We start from the raw sequence: 19,766 nt of genomic DNA, 5'->3' as shown, positions 1-19,766 counted from the left end.
AAATATGATCAACTTACACATTTGAGGTGTGATGTCTTATCCAAGTAGATAAGATCGGATGTATATGGGTACATTGGACTAGGAACGATATTGATTATTGATAGATAAATAAGTATCGTTGTTATTGAATCCAATCAATTTCACAATGTTGACCATAGGTCAAATTGATCTTAATTCTGAGTGATAATATTCTGTTAATTATATTATTTAAATCTTTTGACTTGTTTCTTACCAGCTTACTGATGAGTGCATGTTTTATGCACTCAAATATTGATTTTTATCCTTAGAATGATTTGATTTTCCTTAATTTTTGTGTAGATTTGATGATTTTCCACTAAGTGTACAGGAATTGAGTTTTTAGGTGTTTTGAATATTATTTTGGGTGTTCAAGTCAGCGAAGGATGCGATACGTCGCTCCCAAGAGGCAAGACGTCGGTGAAATTCGTGAAAAATTCAAACCTTGAAAAGTCCAGGCGACATGTCGCCTAAAATATGGCGATGCATTGCCTGACATATGGTGACACATCGCTCGAGGAATGGCTACATGTGGCCTGTGCGCCACAAAAATAGGAAAACATGTTTTTCCTCATGTTTTTCACTTGAATTAAAAAGTAAGACAGCTAAGGAGGTTTCTGGAGACTAGGGCACGACCACAACATTTATATAAAGGAAAAGAAACACATAATGAAGGTGGAGACTCATTGGATAAAGATCTAGGAAGTGAATCAAGCAATATCAAAGGAGTTCTTTAGTGTTCTTTGTTTTTCTTCTTTATTTATTTTTTCTTTTCAGATAATTAAAATATATTTGGGATTATAAAACACATCATGTGTGGCAAATTTTCTTTTTTTGTTAGGGTGTAGATGGATCATTTGACATGATTTTATTTCTATGATTTAATGCAAAGTCTATTTTACTCCAATATTGTTCTTGTGTTCTACTTTGAATCATTGTTGCTTTAATTGTGATTTTCATATTACTCTTTATAGCATATGAATTATAATTAGGGTTGTATTTAGAGGTGGAATATTTAGGATTATTTCTAGAGTAGAACTTAATGACGGTAATGATAATTGGTCGTATAGAGATATAGGCTAGGTATCACTTGCACATTCTTTATGCGGTACTTGAGAGAGGGTATAGAGATAAAACAATGCTCTAGGTTTTTGAACATATTTGATTGATTTAGGCACATTAATGATTAGGGAAAAAACTATTAGATAGTGGAGTTGAAACATTAACAATTGTTATTATCTTGAGTTTATTCACATTTAGTTATTTGCTCCTTAAAATTCATAGTTATTTATTATTTTGCTTCTTGTTATCTTTTGAAATTGATTGCTTAGATAAAGTTAGGATTTAGTATTTGCTATATTTAAATTATTTAATTTATTTTAATCCTTGTGGGACGATATATGTCTTTAGACTATTTTACCACTTGTACTGTTTGTGTACTTGCAAGCATATTCTTTATTTTTCGCAATAAGTTTTTGGCGCCGTTGCCAGAGATTAAAAAGAAATTAAAATTGAATTACTATAGTAAAGAAAATATCAGATTTTAATCTAAGAATTTTTTATTTAATTGTTTACTTACTTTGGTTTCTAATTTTTTTTCGTTGAAGGTGTATACGAAAAGCTCATCCCTCAAATCTCCTACCATTAGATTACGAAATTGAAAGAACTATATCTTCTATTAGGAGAGCGCGACGAGCTAGATCACAAAAAATGGGAGACCAATTTAATAACAACAATGCACCAGCCAACAACAATAATGCTCCTGTGAACACACCAGCAAACTGGACCTTGAGAGACTATTTTAGGCCGACTGTGAATGAAAATTATTCGAGCATTCAAAGGCAACAAGTGAATGTCAACAATTTTGAGCTTAAACCAACCTTGGTTAACATGGTGCAACAAAATCAATATTCTAGCCTAGCTAATGAAGACCCAAATATTCACTTGGAAACTTTCTTGGAGATTTGTGACACGATCAAGATCAATGGGGTCATGATAGATACTATAAGATTGAAGCTATTTTCATTTTCGTTGAGAGACAGAACTCGAGCTTGGTTTCAATCTATACCTCAAGGAAATGTGACTACTTGGGAGGATATGGCACATGAATTCCTCACTACAAATTTTCTGCCATCTAAAACTTCACATCTAAGGGCTGGGATTACTCAATTTAGACAGATGGAGTCCGAGCAATTGTATGAGGCATGTGATAGATTTAAGGAGATGCTCAGAAAATATCCTCAGCATGGCATAGAGGATTGGTTTCAGGCTCAGCTGTTCTACAATGGGTTCAATGGTCCAACAAGATCACATATTGATGCCGCATCTGGTGTAACCATTCTATCAAAGACACTGGCGGAAGCATTAATCTTGTTTGAGGATATGGTCATGAATAGTTCTCAATGGCAGAGTGAAAGATCGACGATTAAGAAGGCAGCTGGGGTTTTCGAAGAAGATCAAATAACGTCATTGATGGCGTATATGTATGCTTTGACTAATGAGATTAAGGGTCTCACTAAAAATAAAGTAATGACAAGTCGAGAAACAGTGAATGTGGCACAAGCTTCTAGTTCGAATGGGTTGGTGGATGAACAATGCCAATATGTCAATCGAAACTACAACTTTAGGAACAACAACAACTTGCCCACATACTACCATCCTGGCCTTCACAATCATGAAATTTTTTCCTATGCCAACAATAGAAACGTTCTCTAACCACCTCAAGAGCCACCTAGACAAATGGGGGAGAAGCCTTCACCATCACTCAAAGAGTTACCGAAGACTTACATAGTGGACTCCAAGGCAACGCTAATCAACATGACACTCGTCTCAACAATATTGAAACACATTGTACTAATATGGGAGCAACGATGAAGACAATTGAAACACAAGTGGATCAATTGGCCAATACCATGAAGAACCAAATGTCTAGATCTTTTTCTAGTGATACGGAGAAGAATCCAAAAGAGTGCAATACAATTACTTTGAGGAGTGGAAAAGAATTGGACGCTCCTACAGTTGAGAAGAAAAAGGTTGATGAGATCCCAATGAATGATGAGAAAAAGAAGACAAGCAAAAGGAGGAGATTTTGAAGAAAGATCCATTGGTGGCAAAGCCAGGTTAAATTACTTTTTCAGAGAACCCACCCAAGATTATTACTCCATTACCATTTCCTGAAAGATTTGACAAGAAGGCGATTGATGAGAAATTTGCAAAGTTCTTGAATATTTTCAAGAAAATACATATTAACATTCCTTTTGTAGATGCCCTTGAAAAAATGCCAAACTACGCTAAGTTTATGAAGGAGGTAATGTCTAAAAAGAGTAAGTTAGAGGATTATGAAATAATGAAGCTAACAGAAGAGTGTAGTGCCATTATCAAGAGACAATTATCGGAAAAGTTGAAAGATTCGGGAAGTTTTACAATTCCATGTGTTATTGGTGAGCTACATATTGAGAAGGCCTTGTGTGACAATTAACAGAAGAGTGTAGTGCCATTATCAAGAGACAATCAGCTGCATCCCTACTAGCCGAAACCCAACCATTACACACCCATTAGGGTTTGTGTCAAACAAACCCTAATGGATGTGTAATCATCCATTTGGCCATGTTTAAGCCCAATATAATTAAAATGTGTTTTAATCATAAATTTTGAGTAAATTGTGATGAGTCCAAATTCCAATTTGGCCTCAATAACTTGTTGGGTATTAAAACCCAACGTTTGATTATTTTAAATTTGTTTAAAATAATTCAAAGGTTATTTAAATCATGATGATTAATTAAAATGGTAATGGCCCAAAGACTAAAAGAGAAGGTCCAAGATCAAAGGAGTTGTAATTTTCTAGAAATACCCAAAACACCCTACCCGCTTTTATTTATTTATTTCCTTGAACATGATTAAATTGTTTAATACTTTATCATGCATAATAACATGCCATACATATTACCCACATAGTACATACAAGCATGCAATTTTTTTTAACATGCTTAGGATTGATTAAATGTTTTTATTTGATAACTCATATAATTAATTTTTTCTTAATTAGTTAAGATGGTAAAAAGAATTTAAATTTGTTTATTTTCTTATTTAATAAAAAAATTATTAAATAAAATGGTATTCTATATAAAAGGGCAAAACTAAAATCTAGGACACGATTTTTTATTTTTCATAATTGGATTAGTATTTAATTAGAATATCATTTGGTAAAATTAATTTAATTAGTTTTACAACCTAATTAAAAAATATTGATTTTGAGAAAAACACATTTTTTTTTAAATAGTGAGTGGGAGAGGGAATTATGACAATAAGTCTCATGGTCTCAATTATTGGTTGAACACCGAGAGGCATAGGAATGGCCTCGTGCCACCTCCGTTTGCGGCCCCCCCAAGGAGAGACTTTCAAATATGTTTATTTTATCCCAAAGCTGACTTCTCTTATGAGAATAAGATGAGTGATGTATTTCAAGTTTGACTGACCCTAAGGCACACTCTTGAGTTAAGTCATTGATTGAAAATAATGGGTTACACCCCAAAGATGTATCTAGGCTTTCGAGCGCGACTAGTACATCTTGACCAAACTACCAGTAATTCATAAGTCAAAAGAGAAAATTGAGTTCTTAAGTTTTCACTTATGGAGTTGAGATATTGTCTCAAGGTTAATTTGTGATTAGTCTGACCTACCCTAAGACGGTCCATTAATTTTCAAATTAATCTATCGTGGATTAGTAGTTAATTTTTATGTGTTATTTTATATGTTGCATTCATGCATCATATTTACTATTCCAAATATAAATTGATATATATTATATGCATTAATTCATTATATTTTATTTATTTAATTTTCAGCAATATGTCTAATCCAAACCATGTAACTTCTTTACTTGCTAATGAGAAATTGACTGGTGATAACTACATGAAATGGAAATCACACATGAACATTGTTTTGATATGTGAAAACCACATGTTTGTTCTTAATGAGGAATGTTTTGAGGTTCTTGCTCTCATTGTTGCCAAAACTGCAAGAGAGAAATATGACAATTGGATCTTATCTAACAATAAGGCCAAATGTCATATGCTTGCTAGTATGAGCAATGCCCTCAGAAAGAAGTTTGAAACTGTTGAGACAGCCTATGAGATTTGAGAATCTCTACAAGGCATGTTTGGCCAACAATCTAATAAGTGCAGACATGATGCTACTAGAAGTTTCCTTAATATGAAAATGAAGAAAAATGTTTCTGTCAGAGAACATGACCTAGACATGATCAACATATTGCATGATGTAGAAATCTATGGTGCAACCATTGATGAGAGAGCTCAAGTAAGTGTGATACTTGAATCTCTCACACCAGCGTTTGCGACATTCACTACCAACTATGTTATGAACAAGTTGGAGTATAATATGGCCAACTATTGAATGAGTTGCAAACTTTTGAATCTTTAAACAAAAGTTCCACTAAGGTTGAGGTGGCAAATCTTGCTGAAACCAAGCCTTCCACTTTAAACGGTAATTCAAGGAAGAGGAAGGGTGGCCAAAGAAGAGACAAGAAAAAGGACAAACAACCAGAGAAGACCAAAAAGTCTTCCAAGAAGAATAATTCTGCAAAGAACTCCAAAAAGAAGGCACCGAAAGGAGCATACTTTCATTGTGGAGTTGATAGTCATTGGAATATGAATTGTTCTAAGTACCTGGCTGAACTGAAAGACAAAAAGAAGGGTAAATTTGAATTACTTGTTTTAGAATCTTGCTTAGTGGAAAGTGATTTATCATCCTGGATAGTTGGTTCCATAACCACTAACCATGTTTGTTTTTCTTTGCAGATTCTTAGTACTTCAAGGAAGCTGGCTCATGGAGAGGTGACCATGAGAGTTGGAAGTGGTCAGGAGATCTCGACAACTGAAGTTGGAAAAGCTCGCCTGGATTTTGATAATAATAAATTTATTGTGTTGGGCAATGCTTATTTTATCCATAGATTTACTAGAAATTTAATTTCCTTAACAAAATTGCATGAACAAGGTTTTAATGTTTCTTTTAATAATAATTCGATTGTTATTTCAAAATATTGTTTTGACATTTGTTATGAAAAGTATACATGTGAACTTTACAAGTTAGAGCCCAACGTAGAGCATGTTTATAATTATGAATTATTTAAAACTACAAATCCTAGATCTATTAAAAGACAAAAGACAGATTCTGATAGTAAACATATCTGTGGCATTTGAGATTGGGACATATTGGTCTAGACAGAATTAACAGACTAAAAAGGATGGTCTTTAAGATAACTATCCATTGGTTCTCTCCCAGTCTGTGAATCCTGCCTAGAAGGAAAAATGACCAAAATACCTTTCTCTGCTAAAGGTTCAAGAGCCACAGAACCACTTCAACTTGTACATGCAGACGTTTGTGGTCCACTAAATGTCCAAGCTAGAGGAGGTTATGAATATTTATTCACTTCCATTGAAGATTATTCAAGATATGATTACTTGTACATATTGCAAAGGAAATCCAAAACCTATGATAACTTTAGGGAATTCTGAGCAGAAGTTGAAAAGCACTTAGGTAAATCACTAAAAGTACTTCGATCAGATCGAGGTGGATAGTACTTAGATTATGAATTTGAGGACCATTTCTGTGAGCATGGAATTCAATCCCAACTCACTGCACCTGGAACTCCACAACAAAATGGTGTTTTAGAAAGATGGAATAGAACCTTATTAGATATGGTTAGATCGATGATGAGTTACTCATCATTGCCTTTGACATTCTGGGCTTATGCAATAAAATGTGCTCTATACATACTCAATGTTGTTCCATCTAAGTCTATTAAGAAAACACCATTGGAATTATGGAATGGTACTAAACCTAGTTTATGCCATTTCCGTATATGGGATTGTCCTGCACACATGCTTAAAGGAAAGACTGGGAAGTTGGATCACGCACTGAAGTATGCATGTTTGTGGGATATTCCAAAGAAACAAAAGGTGGTATATTTTATAGTCCTAAAGATCACAAAACGTTTGTATCTACAAATGCTACTTTTCTAGAGCATGACTATATAAATAACCACAAACCTCAAAGTAAAGTCGTACTTGAGGAAATTGTCTCAAGTAAACAAGACCAGTCACCATCAATGGAAAAAGATAAACGACCAGAGGATATTTCCAATTCTAGCAAGAACAATAATGAGCTTCGTCGTAGTGGGAGGGTTGGTAAACAACTAGTACCATATGAACATGAAGTTCAAATGCTTGTTTCTTACACAAACAAAGATGATCCATTGACATATAGAGATGCAATGGAAGATTCTGACAAAGAAAAATGGCTAAACGCCATGGACCATGAAATGGAATCGATGTATTCCAATTCTGTCTGGACTCTTGAAGATCCACCTGAAAATGTTAAACTTATTGATTGCAAATGGATATTCAAGAAGAAAATAGGTGTAGATGGGAAAGTAGAGACTTTCAAAGCAAGGTTAGTAGTGTAATGCCCCGAATAATTCTAAGACCTCGGACCATTGAAACTACTAAGACATAGCTACTATATTTGGAATACATGCATATAATAATAGAACTTTATTATAAAAACCCACAATACAGGATCTGATTGTTATTACATAAAACATAAAGAAAACTTAAACCTTATTATAATCGTTTAAATACTAAATGTGAAAAAACATGAATACAAAATTCAAAAAACCCAAAGCATAAACGTTATCCTCGATCTTTTCCAGCAGTCCATTCATTTAGTTCTCGCCCAATACACATGCCAAAGCTGCCATGAATCCATTCTGCCTTCCAAGCTTATTTTCCTGCACCATCTAAAATAAAAGGAATGAGCCTAATGCCCAGCAAGGAAAATCTACTAAAACATACTATAAAACATAAGACTAAAAAACATATATCATAAAATCATATGACGTAAAAACGTATATCATATAAACATAGGACTACAATATTAATGGCCATTAACTCATTACCGTAGTATGTGATAAAAACATTTAGATCCTTTATCTACTAATCAAGATAGGTTAGATACAAAATAGTATATGATAAACCATCTAGGTCCTCTGTCTACTATTCGAGGTACGTTTAATCATAACTCTAATCTACGATAATGATAAAAATCTTGGGATTTATTTGCTATCTAAGCAACTATATTTCCCAAGTGACTACAACATAAAACATAGACATACATATATACATAAACATAACATAGCATATAAACATACCATAACACATACAATCAAACCTATTTTCCTTACCAAAAACCGGGATATTGGAGACAAGAATGAGATTATAAACTACTAAAATAAAAAAAAGTAAGAATCATAAGTTTCTAAAGAAATTAAGATGAAAAGGAGATCTAAACCATCAAGAAAGAAACTTACCGAAAACCTTAAGTTTCAAGAAACTTAAACACCTAACCAAAAGCCATAATAACAAGTTAGAATAAGAAAGAAAATAAAAGAACTATAATGAACTAAATCTGAGGATAAGAATACCTTTGATAGACTAGAACTCCAATCTACACCTCAATACCGAAATGTCACTCTATTTTACTTCCCAAGTGTTTAGAAAAGCTTAGATTGGAAAACTTTTAATTCCAAAACCCTAGTGTCTTTTCTCTAGAATAAACTTAGCAGCCTGGAGGCTTTAAAGAACGCTTGAATGATGAATGAAATGGTTGAGTGAAAGGTCCTATTTATAGAGTTCAAGGAGTGAAACTAACCCCTTTTAAAAATAATAAATAAATGAATATTAATTGAATAAATTTGAATTACCTGTTCAACAGAGGCCCAGAACTCGGACAAAAATGTTCAGGAGCAAATCTAAGTTGTTGAGGGCTATTTCAAATTCAATTCCACAAAGATTCAAAAATACCCTAAAAGAGCCTATATATCGCTCCCCATAGCCGATATATCGCCTACCCCTATGTTTAGAGCCTTCGTGGTTTCATTTGTGCGAAGTCAACGTGTTTTCTGTATCAACCTTAGGCAATGTATCGGCCCCTATAGTTGCGATATATCAGCATACGATGATATTTTAAACATGTTTTTGCACACTTTCAACACACTTGAAGTTTGTTAAAACAACTTTGAGTGAGTAAAACGTGATCCTAATAGCTGCTGGAAGGTTCTAGACCTTCTAGATCTATCCGTTATTAATTTATTCATCTAAAATCCATAATAAACATGCATGTGACAAGTGTCACGTTCTTAATTATTCTATCTAAACCTTAGGTTATAATAAATATCATTTCTTGTATCAAACCTTATGTTAAAATTAATATTTCTAAACTATAGGTTAAACTTATAAAATCCATAACTATTTCTACGAGTCTCCAACTAAATCCCGGCTTGAACCAATAATCAAAGGTCTACACACAGAAAGAAGGAATTGATTATGAAGAAACTTTTTCACCTCTAGCCATGCTCAAATCTATCAGCATACTCTTATCCATAGCTGTATGCATGGATTATGAGATTTGGCAAATGGACGTCAAAACAACTTTTCTGAATGGCTATCTTGACAAAACCATTTAAATGTCTCAACCAAAAGGGTTCGAAGTTAAGGGTCAAGAGAAAAAAGTTTGGAAGCTTCTTAAGTCTATTTATGGACATAAACAAGCTTCGAGATCTTGGAATCTTAGATTTGATGGAACAATCAAAACGTTTGGTTTTGAACAAAATGTTGATGAACCTTGTGTTTATAAACAAATCAAAGATAAGATTGTGGTATTCCTCATTCTTTACGTTGATGATATTCTACTCATTGGGAATGACATAGAAAACATTATCAAAAGTAAAGAAATGGTTAGTTGAGCAATTCCAAATGAAGGATTTGGGAGAAGCCAAATATGTTTTGGGAATTCAGATCTATTGAGATTGAAAGAACAAAATTTTGGCACTATCTCAAGCAACTTATATTGATAAAGTACTAGAACGCTTTAGCATGCAAAACTCCAAGAAGGGCACAATGCCTACCCGGTCAGGAGTTAAATTGTCTAAAGAACAATGTCCACAAACACCTCAAGAAGAGGACGACATGAGACAATTTCCCTATGCCTCTGCAGTAGGCAGTCTAATGTATGCAATGTTATGCACTAGACCTGACATCTGTTATGCAGTAGGGATAGTCAGCCATTATCAATCCAATCCTGGATTGAGATAATGGAAAACAGTAAATAATATTCTCAAGTATCTCAGGCATACTAGAGATTACATGCTTGTGTATTCAAGTACAGACTTGAACCCCATTGCATATACTGATTCTGATTTTCAATCATACAAAGATAGTTGAAAGTCAATATCTGGATCAGTTTTCACTCTTGGAGGAGGTGCTGTAGTTTTGAGAAGTATTAAACAATCCAGTATTGCAGACTCCACCATGGAAGTCGAATACATAACGACTTCTGAAGCAGCTAAAGAGGCTGTGTGGCTCAAGAAGTTCTATACTGATCTGGAAGTTGTTGCAGGCATGGATCAACCACTTGTTCTATACTGTGACAACAGGGAGGCAATAGCTAATTCAAAGAAACTCATAAGTCACAAGAGTGGAAAGCATATCGAGAGGAAATATCACTTATCCGAACGATAGTCAACAGAGGGGATGTTGTTGTCTTAAAGATTGCCTCCGAGGATAATCTTGCAGATCTATTCACAAAGACTTTATCTATTAAATCTTTCCAGGGTCATGTAAGAAGCACGGGGTTAAGGGAAATGCCTCATTTGCTTTAGGGCAAGTGGGAGATTGTTGGGAATTGTACCCTAAAATAAATTGTAGTAGACAATGGTTATAATGAATGAAATAAATGAATTGACTTATTGTACATATGTAGCTTATGTACTATATAATTACTAATAATATTAAGTAAATATCATAAAATTCCCAAGTTCATCTATGTGGTCTCAATCTCATATTGGTATGAGAGGATTGAGATTGAGATAATGAACTTAAATAGTTCGCAGTAAAATAAAGTTATGGAATCTTTAGATTAACAACTGCTAGTACGGTCCACTAGTATTATGAATACCTGTGACCTAGATCTGGGTTACTAGTGTAGTAGGACATTTTAGTGGAGGTACTTTGCATGCTGAGAGTATGTAGAACTGGACCAGATGTGTTTTAATAATACTTGTTTAAATACCATTTCATAGTATTATAAAACACATCAACTGATGGTCATATACAAACTAATCTTAATCCTGAAGTTATTATGAACTCTTGTATATGTTACTTGATCATTTGATTCATGCGTTACAGATTGTCAGAATGATCAGGCTAAGAAAAATTGTTTTGGGGACTCAATGATGTATATGGATGGGGACATAGTTTAACAGATGTGGAATCTATACCTTCTTATAGATTGAATGATGATTCCCTTTTGGGTTGACTTTTGGAACTGATAGGTTATTGACGTCAAATTCATAATCAGATTATGAATTAACCTTTACTAGTAAAGTCAATGGTACACTAGGAATCAAGATATAATTAAAAGGGTAAAACAGTAATTGTATTCCCATTTAATTATGAATCATCAATAGAGGATTAATTTGTATGTAATGATTATATCAATGGACACTTTAGGGTTACAATAAAGTACTCAGTAAATATATGTCTTTAATTCTCAAGAGTTCAGTCTCATATTTATAGTGGAATAATCATGAGATTAATAAATATGATTATTGAATCAAAGAGTTTTGGATAACAATCTTTTATTTATTGGAGCTTGGAATTATTGGTCCATAGGTCCCCATGGCGGCTATATCAACAATAATCAAGGTAAGAGTTGATACAAGGGTTAAACTGTGAATGAGCTATTTGAGAGAATATTTATTCTTCGGGATAAATGTATAATTATGTGATAATTGAAGGTGCACAATTTATTATTGCATTTGTGTAATTTCGAAATTGTGTAGAAATGAAGGAAATTGATTTTAATCAATTATTTCACTTAAGTGTGAATAAATAAATATGGATAGTTAAAATTGGTTTTGATTATCATATTCATTTAACTAATAATAAGATGATAATGAAAATTCAAATTTTGAAATATAAGTTGTTATCTTTTTCCTTAAAAAGATGAAACCTTATTTGAATATCTAATTATTAATTGATTAAAAGTAAAAACACATGAAAAATCAAAATGTTATTTTTCAGGGATAGGCCACACGCATAAGGCTTGGACTACTCTATGCGTGTGGCACATCAGATGTATCTGATATTGATTTTTCAAATTTATTTTTTAATTAATTAAATAAACATTTTAAAAGGGGTTTTAAAATGGTATGTTAGATTTTTTTTCTATCATCATTATTATTATAAAAGGTAATTGTTTTATCTTCTTTATGATTATTATGGTAATAATGTCTATATACTATTTGATAGAAAATAGAAACAACAAGTTTTTGACAAGTTTGAACTATAGAAGAAAAATTATCATCTTTTTCACAAAAAGAAAAAAAAACCTATTCTCTCTAGCCTATAATCAAAAGTCTCATGTGCTGAGAATACTTTTGATTCACAAAATTTATCCTTGTTCTCTATGTGCCCACCCACATCTTGAGGTGTAGAGAACGTCTGTAGTGCACCAATTTTTTTTTTAAAGTTATTAAATTTTGTGCTTTGTTTAATTAAATTGTTAAGTGTTGTGAATTTTTTTATTTTATTTGTTTAAATTAATTGTTAGAATTGTTTGGTAGAATTTTTTGAATTTAATTGTTAATTGTTATTTATTTATTTATTTTAAAAATGTGAATATTTGAGTTTTGGTTGAATGTACTAAGGTGCATGGTAGGTAGTGATGCACCCTAGTTATTGAGTGTGTGCATGTGCATGGTTGCATGGTGCACATGTGTAGAATTTTCTACACACTTTATAGTTTCTTTTATTAGATTTATTTATTAAAAAAATAAATAAATAAAGGGAAGGGAAACAAGGGGAGTGGACGACATAGGTGGGAATGTGGAGGATTTAATTTTCCATTTTTTTCGTCAATCAAATAAATTAGAATAAAGGAAAATAGCAAGAAGAGGAAACTTACCATTATGTTTATTAGGTTATTTTTGTCCAAATTAGAATAAAAAGGGAAGAGAGAAAAGAAGAGGCCATTTTCGAGACTTGGAGTCGTTGGCCTAGAGAGAAGGAGAGACATAGTGGGCGAGCTAGAGAGAAAAAGGGAGTGAGGGGCTGCCATTTTCTAGATAGAATGAGGAGAAAGCAAGGAGAAAACATGAAGGAAGAAGAAGAGGAGGAAGAAGGGCTCGAGGTCTCTAAGGTATGGGTTTGGATTGTGATGTTCCTTTTCCCTTCTTCTTGGTTCTGGTTTAATGGAAGTCCTTGGTGGGGCTAGGTTCTAATCTCACAAGAGCTTAGGGTTTGTTGTTAGGGTTTCGGCCAACAAGAGGGTAAAGGTGTTTTGATTTCCTAATATTGATCTATGTGAGATTTTGGTTGTTTGATCTAATATTTTGGTGGTAACAATAAGGTGTTGGAGGCTAGTAAACAAGGTGGTGACTATAGTTTGGGTTCTTGATTACTATCAAGAGAGGTATTGGATTCCTCCCTCAATCTATAGTTGTTGTTGTTTTTTTTTTATTTTTTTATTTTGGAGAGATCATGGCTGAATGTGGATTGGTGTTTTCGGTAAGGATATTATGTTTGTGTTGCTTTGATATTGATGGATGTTTTAAAAAATCTTGTTTTGAGAGAAAGCTAGTGTTTTGATTATTTTGGCCTTGGTGTATGTCTTGCACTATTGTTATGATACTTGATGAGAAACATATTAGGTGGTTATATATTTTTGGATTCAAGAGTATAAATCTCATATAGGTCTCGCCCAAGGCATATGTAGATAATACATGTGAAGTTTTGCTTATGTTTCTTTTGATGTTTCTATGAATTTGGTCATGTTATTTGGGAAATAGGAACATGCTAGGTTTCATGTGAAGGCATATATGGATATTGGTCTTTTTATGTTATTGATGCATGTTTGACATTCTTATTTTATTTGATGTCATATATATACTCATTAGAAACATGATAGGGTATTTGTAAGATTTTAAATGGGTATATGTTAGTTGTGTTTTCTTTTGGATTACTTGAATGATAGAAGCATGCTAGGGTTTGTGTTTAATTATGTTAATTGAACATGCATGAGTAATGTGTAAATTTTGTAAGGCATGATGAGTGATGAATTTCATGATTTGAAGTACTTGCTGATTTTGTGTATAAATGGTGTCAAATATGATGAGAATAATGTTTGAATGCTTAAATAATGTTTGCAAGTGTTATGATGTTTTAAGAAATTAAATGGAATGCATTAAAATGATATTTTTACTCAAATAAATACTTACTGATTTTTTTTATATTTTTAGAGAAAATATGAGTTTTTCAAAAAAAAAAAATCAAAATGGTGAATTTGAGGGTATATATTGTTGTTGGAATTTTGGTAAAAATGAGAAGTTATATTTTTAAATAAAAGGAATTTTGTGTGTATGTTCAAATAAATTAATACCATAATCTATGTAAATATTAAAAATGGTATTTTTAAATATAACCATTAGTGTTCATTTTAATAGATATGATTTTTTCTTCTTTTTAATTAAGAAATTTTTTGAGATAAATTCACTTGTGATTTTTAAAAAAATTAAATAGTGGCTGAAAGTATGGTTAAATAAATTCAAAAATAATTATTGGATTATCACTTATGAATTTATTTTACTTAAAATTAATTCTTAAAATAATAAAAATAAATATGTATTTTTCTCACACCTAAAAATTATATTTTTCTCACACCAAGTTTGTAATTTTATTAAATTGGATTAAATTGTTATTTTCTTAGGAAACATGCTGGTTATAAGTATTTTAAATAATTTCTAGCCTTTATTATTTCTATGTGATTTAAAAATAAATAATAGAATTATTATATTTTTAAATGGCTAAATAAATTATTTTATGAAATAAAAATAATGTTTTAGAAGTTTAATCAACTTAGTGATTTTAAAGAGATAAATAATGGTAAGAAAAGTATGTTACTAAATTATTATTTTCAAAAGGATAGAAATAAGCGCGTAGAAATTATCGTTTTTAACGTCACTTTTTAACAACATTCACACGTATGCATGTCGCATGCAAATGCAATTTTACGTTCAAAAATATGTCTAATATTCAACCATATGATTTTTATTTAAAAACCATGCATATAACATAGGTATAATTTGCATTATTCTTTTCGCGATTTCATGTGTAATTATGCCTATTTGGAAATTATGAGTAGTTTTCACTATGTGTGCATGGCCCATGCACACATGGGATATATAAGTTGGGCACAAGAAAGTCTTACGTGATGCTAAAAGATGTTATTTGATTATGGTATAGGCTCATTGTGAAGTTTGTCAGTTTTGCTTTTCTTGGACCTGAGGTAAGGAAGTTAGATAGAATTTTGGTTATTTATGCTATGAATGGTAAGGTTGGCATGTATGAATAAGAATATTATGTATGATGATACCTTTTGCGATATGAATTGTATGAATAAGAATATTATGTATGATGATATCTTTTGCGATATGAATTATGAGATGCTATTTTTGTGTTGATATGACTGGATTGTATGAATGATGTATGTTATGTAATGGTTGTTAGCATGATGAACGCAACACAACAAAAATGGGTTACTAAGGATGTGAAGACGTAACCCGAGTTATTAAGGATATAAAGACGTAACTCACAGGGCGGATGCGCCGAGGTTATTCAAGGACCATAGATCCTGTTACCTAAAGATGTGACATGGACAAGTTAGCGGGCCATGTTCACAAAGATATGATGTTATGTTTATGATGACTATGTATATGATGTTTGTGTTATGATGATTATATTTATGTGTATGATGATGATTGTTACGATAACGACGCTTATGATGTATGACGATGTATAAATATGAATATGTTTTGTTGTATTTTACTTGTGTGTTATTTGTACTTTCTTACTGGGCTTTTAGCTCACCCCCTTACTTTCCCTTCTAGGTAGCAAATAGGTTTTCTCTTTGGCACGCGTGGTGATGTGGGGAGTTCCAACGTCAGGGTGTGTATGGCATGGGGGCATCCTATGGATGAGAAAATGATCAGTTTAACGCCAATTTCTAAAGAATAATGTTATGCTTATTTTTTTTTAATTTTTAGAACATATCAGCGGGACTTGAACTTTAATTGTTTTTATGACGTTGCATGAAAACTATTATTTTCTTTTAAACTATTAGGCCCAACTTGCATGTTTTAGCAAGGCCCCACTGAGATTTTTATAATAAGTGACTTTTCTTCTATAAACTTATGAGCATGCAAATATTTTACAAAGTATTAGACTAGGGCGTTTTACAACGTCTTGGAAGATCAAGGTGTCAGTACTCAAGCAAGGATGGGAAGATCGAAATACATAGGAAAATATTCAAGGATTCTTGATAGGCTACAAAAGATAAATCGTTTTGTATTATATTAATATCCATATTATATATTGATTAACATATTGCATATTAAAGGATCCTCATATAAAGATTGTTTATATGAAAAATTTTGTTGTATACCATTACCGCAATTTCCGCTACGCACTAGGAACCGTTCCTAACATTGACAAGAAGGAGATTAATGAGAAATTTGCAAAGTTCTTGAATATTTTCTAGAAAATACATATTGACAATCCTTTTGTAGATGCCCTTGAACAAATGCCAAACTACGTGAAGTTTATGAAGGAGGTAATGTCTAAGAAGTGTAAGTTAGAGGATTATGAAACAATGAAGCTATCAGAAGAGTGTAGTGCCATTATCAAGAGACAATTACCGAAAAAGTTGAAAGATCCAAGAAGTTTTACAATTCCATGTGTTATTGGAGAGCTACATATTGAGAATACCTTGTGTGATTTGGGTGCTAGTATTAATCTAATTTCTCTCTCTATCTTTTGGAAACTCAATCTTGGAGAGGTCACACCAACTACTAGTTCTTTACAATTGGCGGATCGTTCTTTGACGTATCCTAGAGGTATAATTGAAGATGTTCTAGTAAAGATTGATAGATTCATTTTTCCAGTAGATTTTGTTGTGCTTGGCATGGAGGAAGACCAAGAAATTTAGATAATCTTGGGAAAACCTTTTCTAGCAACTGGGAAAGCTTTGATTGTTGTTCATGATGGTAACTTGACTCTAAGGGTGAATAGCAAGGAAGTAAACCTCAACATTAGTAATACCATGAGGTTTGTCAAGGAGCAAGCAGATTGTAAGAGAGTGGATGTAGTTACTCCATGCTTAAGAGACTTTTCAAGACCATGTTTCATAATGATCCTTTGGAACTATGTTTAACAACGCCGATTTCTAAAGAGGACCTTGGATTGGATTTGGGAATGAATGATGTGGAGGTGGTTGATAGTGTCTTGGCTTTAAAAGCATTACCGGTAGAGAAGGAGGTACCTAAGAAGGAAGATATCAATAAGGCTCCTACTCTTTATAATAGCTCGAAAAAAAATACTATTAATGGGTCAATTCCAAATATTAAAGGCATTAGTCCAGTGATTTGTATGCACGTGATTCTTATGGAGGACTCTTCTAAGCCTTATATTGAATATCAATGATGACTTAATCCAGTTATGAAAGAGATTGTGAGAGTGGAAGTCTTGAAGCTTTTGATTGCTGTAATTATTATTTATGCCATTTCAGATAGTTCATGGGTGAGTCTGGTTCAAGTGGTACCGAAGAAAGGAGGAATGACAATTGTAACGAATGAAAAGAATGAGTTTCCAATTCGTACTGTGACGGGGTGGAGAGTGTGTATTGATTATAGGAAGTTTCATAAGGCAACTCGGAAGGATCATTTTTGTTGGGAATAGTTCCCTTAAAGCAATTTTAGTTGACAAATTTTTTAAATGAAATAAATAATTGAACTGAATTATTATATATATAGAATATGTCTGATATTATGTTGATAATATTAAGTAAATATCAAAAAATTCCAAAGTTTATTTATGTGGTCTTAATCTCATATTGGTATGAGAGGATCAAGATTAAGACAATAAACTTAAAATAGTTCGCAGTAAAATAAAGTTTTGGAATATTTAGATTAATTACTGCTAGTACGGTTCGCTAGTATTATGAATACAAGTGACCTAGATCCGGGTACTAGTGTAGTAGGACACTTTAGTTAAGATACTTTATATATAGTTATATATAGAGCTGGACTAGATGTGATTTGTTAATACTTGTTTAAACACTGTTTCATAGACGATTATCTACCATTTGTCATCTGATCTTAATCCTGAGGTTACTATGAACTCCTATATATGTCATCTGATCATTTTATTCATGTGTTAAGGTTTTTCAGAATGATCAGGCTAAGAACAATTATTTTGGGGACACATTAATATATGTGGCTGGGGACATAGTTTAACAGATATGGAATCTATACCTTCATATATATTGAATAATGGTTCCCTATTGGGTTGACTTTTGGAACTGAAAAGGTTATGAGCTCTCACGTCGCAAATTTGATGTGACACAACCTTCACTGGTAAAGTCAATGGTACACTAGGAACAAGATATAGTTAAAAGGGTAAAACAATAATTTTGTTCCATTTTAATTATGAATTATTAATAGAGGATTAACATTGGATGTAATGATTATATCAATAGATACTTTATTCTTTAATAAAGTACTCCTTAAATATATGTCTATAATTATCAAGAGTTGAATCTCATATTTATAGTGGAGTAATCATGAGATTAATAAATATGATTATTTAATCAAAGAGCTTTGATTAATAATATAATATTTGTTGGAGCTTGATACTATAGGTCCATAGGTCCCCAGGGCAGCTCTATCAACACCATATCAAGGTTTGATACAAGGATAAAACTATAATTTGGAAATTTGAAAACAATTTTATTCTTAGGGTCAAATATATAATTATATGATATTTAGGTTGAATAATTAATTTGGAATTAATTATTAAATTTTCAAATATATATTTATTTATTTAAATATAAAATTTCAAAAAATATATATAAATAAATTAATTAATTTTGAAATTAATTATTTTATTTGAGTGGGAGAAATAAAATTGGTAAGTCAAAATAGTTTTTGATTTATTGAATTTTAAAAGATGATGATAATGATGATCATCAATTTGAATTTTAAAAGATGATGATAATGATGACCATCATTTTGAATTTTGAATTTAAAATTTAAATATCGAAATATGGTTGTGATATTTTCCTTAAAAAGAAGATACCATATTTTGTGGGAAGGATTGATTTTAATTAAATAAATAAAAGAAAAATACAATATCCCTGAGAGGAATACTGCTACATGCATGGCACAGTCCAGGGATTGTGCCATGTGTATAAGAGAACATTGATAAATTATCAGTGTTGTTTTTTTATCTTATTTATTTAATTAATTAATAATTTGAAAATATATTTTTTCAAATTTAGTAAGTTAGGTATTGCCTAAATCAATTCCAATCATCATTATGATATTATTATTATATTACTATTATTATTATTATGAATAATAAGGTAATATATAATCTCTAATATATATTATGTGAGAAGAAGAAAACAAGAGAGTGAGAATTTAGAAAAAGTTTCCGAAATTGTCACCTTCTTATCTTATTCTAACCTTTCTCATGCCATATTCCATGTTCTCATGTGTTGAAATAAACTTGTGATTTCTAGATTACAAAACCTTGTCATCTATGTGCCCACACGCATCTTGA

The 19,766-nt window shown here is 32.0% G+C and overlaps 2 protein-coding genes across 2 annotated transcripts; both read left to right on the top strand.

The window, feature by feature from the left end:
* The first annotated feature begins 2,885 nt into the window (after positions 1 to 2,885).
* LOC133800327 (uncharacterized) lies at positions 2,886 to 3,493 on the top strand. The gene is made up of 2 exons (XM_062238286.1): positions 2,886 to 3,087; positions 3,153 to 3,493. Exons 1-2 carry the CDS (start codon positions 2,886 to 2,888, stop codon positions 3,491 to 3,493), a joined length of 543 nt encoding a protein of 180 aa, XP_062094270.1.
* A 13,235-nt stretch (positions 3,494 to 16,728) lies between these two features.
* On the top strand, positions 16,729 to 17,133 carry LOC133800326 (uncharacterized). Its single transcript, XM_062238285.1, has one exon. The coding sequence runs from the start codon at positions 16,729 to 16,731 to the stop codon at positions 17,131 to 17,133; it is 405 nt and encodes a 134-aa protein (XP_062094269.1).
* The last annotated feature ends 2,633 nt before the right edge of the window (positions 17,134 to 19,766 follow it).

The sequence above is a fragment of the Humulus lupulus genome, chromosome 9, assembly GCF_963169125.1.
Source record: "Humulus lupulus chromosome 9, drHumLupu1.1, whole genome shotgun sequence".
NCBI classification, from domain to species: domain Eukaryota; kingdom Viridiplantae; phylum Streptophyta; class Magnoliopsida; order Rosales; family Cannabaceae; genus Humulus; species Humulus lupulus.
The sequence above is the reverse complement of the archived record's forward strand: the minus strand, read 5'-3'. Positions and strand labels throughout refer to the sequence as shown.